The sequence below is a fragment of the Rhopalosiphum padi genome, chromosome 4 (genome assembly GCF_020882245.1).
Source record: "Rhopalosiphum padi isolate XX-2018 chromosome 4, ASM2088224v1, whole genome shotgun sequence".
Classification (NCBI taxonomy): Eukaryota; Metazoa; Arthropoda; class Insecta; order Hemiptera; family Aphididae; genus Rhopalosiphum; species Rhopalosiphum padi.
This window is the reverse complement of record NC_083600.1, coordinates 16,563,490-16,577,912: the sequence shown is the minus strand read 5'-3', so window position 1 is coordinate 16,577,912 and position 14,423 is coordinate 16,563,490. Positions and strand designations below refer to the sequence as shown.

Genomic DNA, 14,423 nt, shown 5'->3' with positions numbered 1-14,423 from the left:
CAACATATAACTTAAAACGAAAATATTGTATTATTATTTAGTATTTAAAATAAATATTTGTAATTGACACTCGAACAAATTATCCTAGATATTAACGAGGAAATTATAATTGTGCATTTAAAATAAATGCCAAACCCACCATTATGTGATTGTACATTTTAACTCATTAAAAATAATAGTTACTAACCAATAGTCATAACAATAATACCTATAATTATTTACGAAAAATAATAATAAATCGTTCACGAAGCCATTGAATTAAAACTTATTAATAGTAATAATACATTTCAAGGTCCATTAAAATTAAAAGAACAATACAATTTTAAAATATAACTCTCACTATGACTGTTATAAGTGACCACATAATGAAAAAAATAGAAAACCTTGCAGATAAAATAATGAAACATAAAATTGCCCGATTTTTTTAATGAATAAAATCTTAATAATATATTTTTATTATATAATCATAGTTATTTTATGAACCCACACCTCTGTGGTATCATAAATATACCTATTACCTAAGTACATGTAAAAACACAGTATATACTGTAGATGCATTTAGGTAAAGAAATAAGTACATTAATATGTTAAAGTGAAAAAAAAAACAAACGACATAAAATATATTTTGTAATTTATTGAAGAATAATTCAAATAATTTGATATTATGTAGTTTAGTAGTTCAATTAATAATGTATTAATTACTATATAAAATTACAATTCATAGACAAATTTGAACGATATAATACGTTCATTTTTCAACACTGGGAAATAATATATTTATATACGTATATTCTATATAGCTAAGTGCAAAATATTTATTTTACTCGCAATATAATTTTTTACAAAAATGGAATAATGATAAACGTAATAAAAATTGCATTGTTAAATATTATCTTAACAATATGCGACGTAATACTTTGTCTTGCAAACATTATTAAAAAAAAAAAAAAACTTGGTCTTGATGAATTTTTATATATTATAGACAAAGTTAAATTAATTTAAAAAGCCATTACTATTTAGCTTTTTAACCACGAAAAATTACTATATTTGGCCTATTTTTGTACAAAAAAAAATATATAAAACAAATAGGTACCTGCAATTATTTTTTATGACTATTTTGTTTTATCTATATATTTTATTGTAAGAACACAAATTAAAAATAACTTGCAAAAGAAATTGAAAATTTTAACTTGCTGTAATCCCTGTATGCCCGTATACGTACATCATAGATTTTACTTTCGAAACACGAAATTCATTTATGATCATGACGATTTTGGCTTTAATCAACAGGAAATCGAAAGCTAAAACTTTTGTTTTACCTCATTTGTCGAAAATATGCAAACCGGTTGAATGGGTCATGTATGCAAGTCACGTGTTAGATTACCATAGCCAAATAAAAATAATAATCGTAGGTACGATAAGGTAATTTTTAATTTAAAATATTATAGCCCAAGGAAATAAATTTCAATAATTTTTCCCTAACAGCAAGTAATTTATATGAAAGTGGAATTGTAAATAAACCACGTATAATAATAATAAGTTTTCCGATTCACTTTCGACTTTTCTAGTAACTAATATTTATTTTATACATTTTAAAACACAATTTAATAGCATATAAGTACACCAAAACAATATTTTCAATCAGGATGTTTTAAAAAATATAATTAAAGTATTTTTTATTTAAATTTAAAGAATCTCCGATTACATTATAACAACCTATTATTATTATATATATAAATATTATTGTTAATTATCAATATTCAAAGGAACGTATGGTAAGAAGACATTACAATTATTCTTTTACTGATTCAACTTAATAGTTAATATGAATTGTTATCAAAATACTAAGTTAATCAAATACGTAGAAAAACACGGTGATGTTGCAATCTTTTTAATTTTTAATATCAAAAGCATTCTCAGATTTTTACTATTACTATAAAAGATTAAATTAATATTATATAGTTCACATTAACATAATAAAATAAAATAATTCAAAATTACGAAACTGCCTTTCCATTAGAAAGAATTATTTACGACATTTTTAGTATTTTAAATTATCTTGCATTATATAATATAAGCAACATATCTACTGAAATTAAACTAACCTTTAGTAATTGGGAATAGTATAATATAATTAATATTAACAACAAATTTAGAAATACTCTAATAGTATTAGGTTCTTTATAATTAATTATTGTTTTATACACCGACATACCTATAGGGGTACGTGAATATTTACAGTTATATAAGCAACTATAACGAGATGATAATTATCGATTTCAAAACACGTCTTGTGTAACACATTAGTTGGTAAAAAACAAAAAAAGATTGAAATAATGTTTACACCGACCTGTAGAGCGAGGATAGACTTTGCCTGTTCGTTGATAAGGTATTGAAAAGGCACAGCTTGTGCCGCCGTTCTGTTATTGTGTTGGATGAGCTCGTCGCCACGGCAGTCCATCCCACGGGGGCTCGAGGCCCCTCAAAGTCTGTAAACAAAAAATCAAACATCTTTAGTTCATCCTAACAGAAACTTTATTAAGATACATAAGCAAACGTAAACTGTATTTTCGAAAAACATTATTCGTTATTACGTACATTACGTACATAAGAAATACACGTTAACGGTCCAAAACCGATTCGACAAAAACTCGTTTGCACAGAGTAGCATGTAATATACTATTTTAAGTACATAACGACGTAACATAATGCAATACATAAATCCTATTTTATCGAATCGCTCGATTCCGGTTATCGTACTAATCACATATATTACCTATATTGCCATTAAAATTCGCAAAAGAAATAACAATATATTCAAGGCGATCCTCCGTGGGTTTTGAGCGAGATTTCAAATATTGTACACAATTTTTTTTCGTACACGTCCACTTGACACATACTCACATAGTCGCATTACAAACATACAAACTACACGTATATACGTCAATATAGTATTATTTTAGATTTCAGTACAAATCAGTGCTGGTCCACCGAACGCAGTAACATACACAACGAATATATTATTATAATATAAGCATAATACTTTCCTGTTATTTTAAAATAAATATACAATATGTGTGCATTACACGTTATGGACCGTTCAACAACAGTCCTGCATTTTGAACACAACTGTTTTCTGTATTTCACGCATTATTAGCTGCTGTCGTCCGCATGTACGAATAATATAATATAATATTATGTTCTTTTACGCGCACCGAGACCAATCGTCCGTGGACATTATTTTTTAGCTTGTCGTCCGGAGTCACGGCGTGACCCCTCTCTCGAACGTAAGGACGTGGAGAACCTCTCGCACTCTGTATAAGGATATAAATAATGAAAAAATAAAATTTCGAAAAAAATCACAAATCATTTTAGTATATACAATATATACTTCACCGAGAAAATATAATATAACTGTGCATGTACGGACGAACACAAACGATATCATTTGTATTGTATCCGGTACACACGAAAAATTATTTCGAGTCATCGGAACCTGTGGTCAATTTCCAGCTCACAGAAACCGCTAGTCGATCACACGCTAGCGCACACATACGGACGCACGCACATACCGCCAACGACCTGATTTCGTGCGATATCGTAGAATATACTATTATATAGTTTTATAGATGGAATAGGTATAATACAGGTATACCCATCGACGGCCGCTTAGCGCGTACGAAAGGCGTCGTCGTCTCATCGATCGATCATTTATCGCTAAAATAAAAAAAAATGTTCGTGTGTACCAGACAGTTTTCTATACGATGACCTTCTGCAGTTCTGCGCAAAATAAAAAATACTATATTTAATTAACTGGTTTCGTAACGCTGCTGCTACTGATCTGCACCCACTCTCTTCGGATTTATAAATAAAACGAACGAAATCGAACCAGTCTGAAAACCCCGAAATAATGGCACACTGCGGCCGTGAAAGTCGTATGTTACGCTGTGGTAACCTATAAATGAATACCATCGCCGTTATGTTATATGTATATCGAAGAGTCAGAAACGTATCTATAGTCGTACACGCAGTCGAATTTTTTATAATACTACATTATATATCTATCAGTTATTGTAGCGCGTCTATCTGGTAGAATTTTAATCTTAATCGAAAGAGTATTCCATAATAGGAAAAAAAATTAAACGAAAAATAGTAGAATAATAATAATAAACTTAATTTTTAACTAATTAGACCATGTGAACCGACGATTAACGTCATGTCCGCGCACGCTTTATATAACGTACCTATTACTCGTACACTAATTACCACGTCGTCGAGATGGCCTAGATCAAGATTTTTAAACACACAATAGCCAGCCGTACACGTATATACACATATATTATACGAACATATAATATATATATATATATATATACTATAAAGTATTAAAAGTGAACGTCTCTCAAAAATACGGAACAAATGTAGAAAAAACATCATTATTGTTCACGGACTCTGTCCGATCTAGATTAAGCAACTCGGAAAACATGGAAATTCTAACAAATATAGTAATAATTAATAACATTAATGACCGTTTGCGCGCAACAGGATTATGGGTAGGTACACTAGGTAGACAACACAAGATATTGGACAATAATGCTGCATGTAACACCAATGTGAATATTATTGAAATAACAACAAATGCCGAAATGCTACGTGTTAGATAATCACTCTGTAATAAATGATAAATTATAATAAAATGTATATTACGCTTACGCGTGAGTATAATATGCATAAATATATGCGTGACGCATTTAATCGTTATCGAAATGAACGCGTGTTTTAATACGATTTACGATTTATACAAATGAACATTGCTGAATTGCAACACCCAAATAGGCGGTTAGGTGTATGGTATTCTACAAATGTAATATATTATGCGCAAGTTGATGAGATGTGCGTTCTTTGTTGGGCGATAGAAAATAAATAGATCGGTTAAAAAAAATCAATGTCAAATAATGACAATAAATGTTAATATAAATCTCTATAGAATAATAATGGTGAAAACTACAGTGCAGACTGCAGTTTATAGTCGACATTATATTATAATATTAAGTACAATTAAAGTTTATAAGGGTTTATAGTACGTTAATTATTATTACCGATAATGCACCTACATCTGCGGGGTAGATAGTAGCCGCAGACAATATATTCTGGTCATTTCCGTTGTTTTTGTTATTGGTAAGTGTACGTGGTGATTGAAAATATGATAACAACACCCAGGATACAAATCGTTAAAATTACAAAAATCTATATTGTACAAGTATATCCATCATCACGTATTTATATGATATCATATAAAATATTAAGCGATAAATAATATGCATTTTTGAAGAAATAATAGTAAACACGAAAGCAAATTATTGCGTGTTACAACAAAATTGTTTAAATTACATCGATGAGATTCAGAGATAACATTTTATAGCCCTTCAAAACCTAGAACTATATGCAATAAAAAATAAAAATGATGAAAATAAATGTATACAAAAACCAATTGACAAGACGAGCCATCTACATAACACAGATAATAAATAATTTCGAGAATTAAAAAGAAAAACTATAAAAATAAAGCAGATAGTCAACTGAAAAACAGGATATAGAATACTAATGGATACATTTAAAATAGATAAAAAGATTATACGAATGATTCAATGGCAAATGTTCGATTAATAAATGAAAAAAATTGTTATTACTTATAAGTTAGGTATAACTTGTTGGATATTAATACTTATTATTAACAAATAAATCAAATAAATAAGATAAAATCAAATTTTAAATTTCACTCTTATTTGTACCTATAACAAAACAATTTTACTTACATTATGTTTCTATTAATTTCATAAAAATATGCGAATGATAATGAATTAATTTACTGAACCAAACAGTTTGTGGTCTAGTGGTTATTATATTAATTAAATGGAGAAAAATAATTAAAGTAAAACGATTAAAAACATCGTTTGAAACGAAGCGATTCACCCGCCCACTACTATTCTACGGTATATAATTTAAATATAAATATACTTAAAAAATATATTAAATATACTACAATCGTAAACAACAAAATAAAATATTATTATCACCAAAAGCAACCGATTTAAGAATAGTCATCGGCCATCGTCGTCTGTATAATATAAATATATAATATGCGCACATCGAGAGCATTTCCGTTTATTAACGGAAAGTAGGACACGCTGGCACAGTCTTTTTTTCAGTCTTCGTTCTCGTGTAATAAAATTAATATTTATCATACTATAATTTATTTTATCTGTTATAATACAGGTAGTGAACAGATTATTAATTATGCTGTGGTGTGACTATCGAATATCTATCCACCGATAGATCACGACTACCCCTACTGAGTCAACAGGATTAACATAGATACTTTAGTGAAATTATACACTTAAATAGTAGTCTCAACGTTATTGGTAAAATATATCTTAGTCCGTTTCAGCAGACTAAGCTGAAAATCATTTAAGAAATTGTAGAAATATGATTCTTATTCTATATATGTTGTAGACCATCCTTGATCCCTGTCTTGCAAATATGTATTATGTACTCGTTATTGGTGAATACATGGCAAATTATTCATCTTCTCCACAAATGAGTTTTACAAATTGTAATCTTGTTTATAATTTTCAAAAAAATGAATAAATAAACAGATTTAATACATTTTCATTCTTTAAAACTTATTATATGATATCATAATAATAATACAGTCCGACTCTTCTTTCTGATCCTTCCTCAATCAAAATCGTGTCAATATAGGTAGATATACACATTTTGTATACATATAGATTTGCAGAATGACGAAATTATACTTATGTCTAACAATGGAGAAAATTTAAAAGAAACGTAATGTAAAAGAAATGGAAGAGGTATTTTTCATAATGTCATCTATATTTATATCCAATTAGTAAGTATAATAAAAAAAGATTTGGTTATTTTAGATTTGTGTCATAAAAATCTAAAAAGGAGCGCAGGGGAAAATTACCGTGGAGACGGTCGTATATTAATGTTAATGGTAGTCGACAAACAAAGGAATTTTTTTTACATAATAATCTTATAAGATTTTATCATACTTCGTCCGCAGATTTCTAGGCGTTAAAAACGGTAACGCCGCGCCGTGACGTCGCTGCAACGCGCATGAGCCAAGGACACTGGAAGGAAGACGATGACAGCCAGACAGCCTTATGTCACATATTCGTCATTTACTTATTATTTTCAACCCGTTGTTTACAAACTTAGGCCAGCTGCCAAACGTAAGACAAACGGACCTAGTATAATTTTAAAAAATCGAGTATGTTGATTATGATGAAGACAGTAACAACAGGCGATACAAATGTAGTAGGAAGAGTACATTATTCTTATATTTACAATATCACGTATTAGTTAGTTTCTGAATAAGGGAAGAAGGACGAATAATTAAATAAACCCTTTTAAACCTATTTTTAAACAGTAAATACCTCTATGACCCATAATTTCACAGCAGTGTTAAAAACAACTATAAGGACTAAGCCACTAAAGAGGCATTTCTTGTAGCCGCTCTTTAAGTATATCTCTATTTAACACTGACTTGACAAAGGTTATAAGTGTTATAAGGAGGTTACGTTATCCGACTATTTTTAAAAGCTATGCGTAATATAAAATCGAAATAATTGTAAGTTATTTCATAATACTATATCATAGTCTTAATGTCAACCTTAGCGAAATGTAACTTAATATCTATTTCCATGATATGACATCTGAGAATTATTTAAATCAGTAGGTAATATTGAAATACCGTATTACAACGTAATTTAAACTCAACTCATATTACATAAATATCTTAATTTAAGGACACTTTTATGAATCATATAATACTAGTATATCTATTTTTATTTTATTTGTCACCAGTGTATTTAATTATTAATATTTTAAAATAAAATTCATTAATGTATATATTTTATCATACTATTATATATATATATCGTGAAAGTTATTAATCCTACCAAATATTTGAATTACTTAATATCTTACTTTATAATAAATTGATTGTTAGTTTTAAAATATTACACGTTCTTAACAATGGGCCAAGTTTGGTCTATATTCAAGTTATTGATTTACACTTGAGTTATGACACATTCAAATTAATAAAACGTTATCTTTGTATTATAATCATACATAAAATGCTTAAAATATTTAAACAAGATATCCCTATACAAACCAACGTGTCAAACACGTATACTTTTTTTAATACTAACACATTTTTTTTTATAATTATGTCACTTCGATAATTACAAATATTCAAAGCATATTTAAAATGAATTCAATAAATATTTAACTGATATATTATAAGCTAGGTACTAATATACATAAACAATATATTAAACTACCTATTAAAAAATATTAATTTTTCTTATAAGTATAATATTATGATAAATCTGTTTTAAAATACCCGAAAGCAGTATATAATATGTATTCTATAGCTAAATCGATGTGCAATATAAACATTCTTTTAAACAGGTTTAACACATGAATTGTGTGACCGGGTTAACGAAATGCATACATGGCATATATATACAATAATATTACATGCTTGTATAAGTTACGTTATGATTTTTTTATATACATAATATATAGTATATAGCTACATATTTAATATTTAGTCAACACATAAGATTTTTTTTTACAAGTAGAAATATTTTTATTCTATACATCTATATTCAAGATATATTGTGTGCGTGTGTGTACAGGACTACAATCTACGTTACTAGAAAATAGCATTATTTTTACAATATCGTTAAACACGATTTGTAGTAAATAGAAATGTGTATAACATATCTATTTTAAGGGAGATTCGCCGTGTGTGACATCGAACGTTAATAGTAAATTCAATGGATACTTGGCAGCGGCATTTGTCTGTTATTTATTTTTCCACTGTATTGTTATACCTATCTCTACAACCAATTTATCATACCTATCATAATTTTATCATACCTACCATTTGACAATAAATTACTTTAATAACCGGAAAACTCGAAATATTATTAAAAAGTCGAATTCAATTTCGTGTACACCGTACACGCACGTTCGTTTATAGAATAGTACTTAAATATATTATATTATTTATATATTAGTAATAAACTGGAAAATAATTTAATTGCTGTATTGTACAAGGACATACATTTCATCTAACGGCATCTTTGCGCGTATACGCAACGCGTTTTGTACATACTATAGAATACTACTAGTATTAACAACGGATGTATGTGCGCGTATATTATACACTTTATATTTATATATATATACACATTTATAATTATATATATATCAGGTGTTAAATACGTATATAAAATATAGGAGAGTACCTATGATAATGATAACTGCGCAAGACCAAAACAGTTTACCTAAAATATTTGATCGAGAATTAAAAACATCATGTGCACGGGTTTTAAAATTCGTTCGTAAAGATAATGCATAGGAAACTCAATTCTACGTGAATAGAAAGCGAATGAAATACTGCAGACTGCAACAGCGGCGATTATATTTTAATTATCAGCGATCTACAATAATAAACTTCGGTAGGTGAATTGTCTACTTTTTTTTATCTGTTTCCTACACGCCAGTTTGCTTTTTCAGTGGCATAAAGGCCACTGGCATATCTTATTAAATATAATATAATATATGCGTGTACCGAATGTAACATCATTACGCGCATATTATACAGTTTTTTTACAGTAATTTTTCTTCCTTTTCGGATCAGCAAATAACTATATGCGCGATGCATACGATGATTCCCGGACGACCGCGAAGTCAGAGAAAGTTATATACACGTATCTATATGTTATTATATGGTATTTTAAAGGAAAAAAAAAATAAAAATGAAAGTCGATATATTAATATAGCCGGATATCATGATGGTCATTTATGTGGATTCATACGGCAGGTATGGTATAGGCGCATATAAAATTGTATCCGCACGCATTGGCATTGGTGACCTTTAAAACAATAGAATGTCAAAATATCCAAAACGAGCTAAATTTGTATGTGAAAGAAGATTTACAAAAAAAACTATTGAGGTTTAGAAAAAAAAAATGTATGATGAAATATCGAGATAAGCCCATTTTTCCCCATCGTCTTATTATATATAAATATTCTCATTTCAGCTTATTTTACCAAATAGTGTTATATAGATTGTTGAATTTCCAAATAAAAATTATAAAAAAAAATCTTATTATAAATACGTAAAATATACGTGCAGCAATTTCTAGTGAATTGTGATTTTAAAAATGGTATCAGCTTTAGATGAACAGTGTGATTTATTGCAGTGATAAATGATAATTAATGTATCGATGTACAATAAGAGGGAGGGGTATACCATTAATGGAAGTAGGTGTACAAATATTAAGAAGTACTTTGGAAATACACATGGTTATTGGAAGTTGATATAGAAAAACTTTACTAGTGGTTAGAGTCCCCCTTAAAAATATAACAAGTATGTTAAAATTTTTCTGAATTATCTGTGTGAGGCATTAGGGCTTTAATTATCCATATTTAATTTAAAATTCATATTACTATTATAATGTTTACATAATTACATTACAATATAAAAGAGTTTTTATCTATGTACTATATATGTAATAGTTATCATTATGATTATAATTGCAAAATCAAATCTCGAATATTCAATCAATTAAAATCGGGACGCAAAATAGCTGAAAAAAAAGAGTAATAAAAAATAGGGAATCCGTTCATCGAAAAACGCGTAACTGTATATACCATCGAGGTGCTACCTACGTTTATATTATAAAACGACTACAGTTATTACGAGGTATTTTTTATTACGACTCGGTCTGTATAATGTAATATAATATTAAACAGATTTTATTCGACAACCATACGACAGCAGAAAACCGTAATACAATTTAACATAATAAAGGACCAATTTTTAGGATTCCGGACAATCCGACAATATTAATATAGCATGTGCAACGAGAAATTATAATAAATGACCTACCCAACCCCCATTATTATCGCTCAAACCACGTTACAAACGTAAGTACAACGTATAACCGCCAACAATAATTTGTACCTATAGATATACCAAACATTACCAACGCCCTTCCGCTGTTGCCTCGTCACCAACTACAACAGTGCTGTAGCAGAATCGATAATGTCCCGACTCCCGACACGTTCCGTTGACGTTAAAAATACGGAACCCACATTATAAATAATTACATAAGGAACGTGAAACTAAACAAAAAAAAATCTGAAACGAAAATACACGGGTGCGCACTAGATGAGATTATCTTATACGTATATAATATTAATATAGCCGCCTACAAGTATACATTGTTTATGTCCGTAACAGATGACGGATCGAACAGATTTCAGTCAACGGCGTTGTAAGCTAAACAGACTATCTTCGACCGATAACATAGCAGTAGATACAAATATATAATAGCTATAATAATATATACCTATGGTTGGCCGTGTAAAAACGAGTGAAAGCTTCGGGTTGTCACGGTTTTGAGTTGAATAAAAAAATAGCCTACCGATTAAGCGGTTATATATAGCGCAACCACTATATGCTATTGGGTTGTTGCCCCGTTCAGATGTGAAGTCACGGTTATCAAAAACTCGTCGGCGAGTAATTCGGAAGGCACACCGCGCGCGTTTTGAAAATTCAATAGAAACACATAATGCTCTACCTATCCAATAATATTGCGTAATAAGTATTTTAACAATATTTTCGTCAGTCCACACACACGATGACGCGTGGCCTCGGCGCAGCTGCAACCGTCTATAGACTACAGTGGCTATATACACATGTATATGTTTATGCGAGAGTGTGCGTGTGCATTTGCATTATCCATTTTACAATAGGTGAAAAATAATAATAAAACCTACGTGATGGTAATATTATGTGGAACCTATTGCAATAGAAGTTGATTATAATTATTTTTTCAGTTTTACATTTCCTGTACGAATTTATTTAAAGGCTATACACACACACACAACCATAACGTAATAATCGGCATAAACTTATTGGATAGCTGACAACCGTGACGGGACGGACAGCCCGCTATACATTAATACATTACAATAACAATACACGGTTTATACAATTTAAAGCCTGTATTCTTATTTCTTAATGAGTATATAATTTTTTTTTTAATTTTTAAAATGAAAATTCAACTTTTTGTTATTTTTTACTATTCCAGCGAGATAAAGATAATTTTGAATCAAGGAAATTCGAACGTTCGTGACAGTGTCACACTAATAACGCCGATCCAACGTCAACCGCCGGTGCCTGGTACCAACAATTGGGTTTATTACGTCATTGCAGCGTTGCTAGTCAAACTTATTCCCTTGTGTATACGTCTGAATATACAATGTTTCGACAACCTGACTATTAAAGTTTTAAATTTAACAATGATAATTTAATATAAATATTATAATACAGAATACATCTACTTAACCCACTTACTTACTTTTCCGTGTAAAATTATTTTTAGTAAAACATACGAACAAATATACGGATTATATAATGTCTCGTAATATATAATTAAAATCTTTGGTATCAGTAGTGTATAATTTTAGTACCAGTCAAATAACAATTTCACCGATATAAAATATTAACAACACTGCTCAAACAGAAAGATAAAATTTAAAAAAACACTTATGAGTAATGTATATAATATGTATAAATATTAAGTATATACGTTAATTGTGTATATTAAACATTGTTGCAATAATTTATATAAGCTATGTGGTAATGTGTATTACTGTATTGGTTTCTATACCTGGTCAAACGTTAAAAGTTAAAACCACAAAGTACTAAATGTTACATAATTAATAATCCTATTATTATAAAGACTGTTTAAAATGCTTATCATATACAATGGATAAATTATCTTTAATACTTAAAAAAATGTCAACAGCGCGCGCGTTATAATTTATATATGGTAGACTACTAGACTGTTTTAACATTTGAGCTTTTCTCGTTCATATGAATTCTTCTGCGATGATCTACTCATTACTATATTATAACTATGAATTACTGCAAGGTCTGTGTATATTACGTTTAGTATATATTCAATAGAAACCAGCATTCAGCAGGACCTATCACCTATATATAATTATGCGACCACTGAAAATGTAGTTACACACTCATTACGCGATATGTCGAAATATTTCGTCAAACCACCGTGGTTGTACTGTATATATATATACATATATCCGTATAGATGTTAGTATATTACATAGATATACGTATAGTAGCTACCTATACCCAGCTGTTGTCAAACCTATATAGACGTTAAGTATAAGTTTGTCGGCTGTAACTGCGAATACGGGACAGTATACCAGAATATAGTATATACATATAGTAGTACCCACATTAATATTATAATATACTGTATTGAAATCACACTGTAATTTTATCTTGCCAACCACGGCGTACGCCACAATGTAATAATAATATATTAATATGTAATGTAATATGTTTAACGAGATTCCGCCATCGCGAAAAAACAGGCTCGTGGAGCACGGGCGCCACCTCGGTCACGATCGTACATTCGTACTGAGCGGGTACTTCGTCTACATTCGACGAGCCGCCGTCAAAAAAAGCACAACATGCCGGGACAAGATTTTATTTTTCAAACGAAACGACTTGTGAGTGTTTTCGTGGTCTCGGCATAACCGGTTCTACCGGCTGGTTGTTCGCGGATGTAATAATATAATAAGTAATAAGTAATAACTAATACATTTAATGTATTTAAGAAAAATTATGCCGAGAATCATATATGTACACACCTACGTAAATAACCACCTGCGTACAGTTGTTTCCATTGCCGGTATATCACGGGTTTACGCTAATACGAAGACAAAAAATTGATCCGATGCGTGAAAAAATTAGAGTACAAAACACAGTGACACACTCAAAAAAGAAGACGTGAAACGCTCTCCATCGAATAAGTTGTCGCGGCAAATAAGAACCGTATACCACGTACAACTTTTACTCGTACGCATAATGAATTTCACTATTGACTGTCCGAAATAAGACCAAAAAATGCGATCTAACGGGATGGACAAATAGTATGTTACAGTTTCCGATTTTTTCGACACTCTATAAACGCATAGACAAAACTATGTATTTTATTAATACTGTATAGTTGTGGGTAGAACCGCAACCGCTCAGTGGTGATGCCAATGAGAGCGTGTTATTGAGAAAAACATTTTCGTCTCCCTCCGCAGGTCGCACGTTGTCTGCAAACTTGTCGACTTTCTATGGCGATGGTCTTGGAATGGAAATGCTGAAAAACCTCTATATACATATAGGATCAGAATGCTACGTCAAAATAACATTTAAAAAAACGATAATTATAAATATATAGCTATAGCTGCTTAATATAATATTATGTATTATTATTTCGCAAGAAGAA

General features: G+C 29.8%; 1 protein-coding gene across 2 annotated transcripts in view; it reads right to left on the bottom strand.

Moving 5' to 3' along the window:
- LOC132931018 (uncharacterized) overlaps positions 1 to 14,423 on the bottom strand; it is a 52,367-nt gene that overhangs the window by 17,762 nt on the left and 20,182 nt on the right. For both annotated transcript variants that reach the window (XR_009662318.1, XM_060997198.1), the window contains exon 2: positions 2,351 to 2,489. Coding sequence is in view for 1 of the 2 variants with exons in the window: in XM_060997198.1 (XP_060853181.1) it covers positions 2,351 to 2,461 (111 nt within the window). In the remaining variant the exon portion in view is untranslated. The remainder of the gene's footprint in view (positions 1 to 2,350; positions 2,490 to 14,423) is intronic.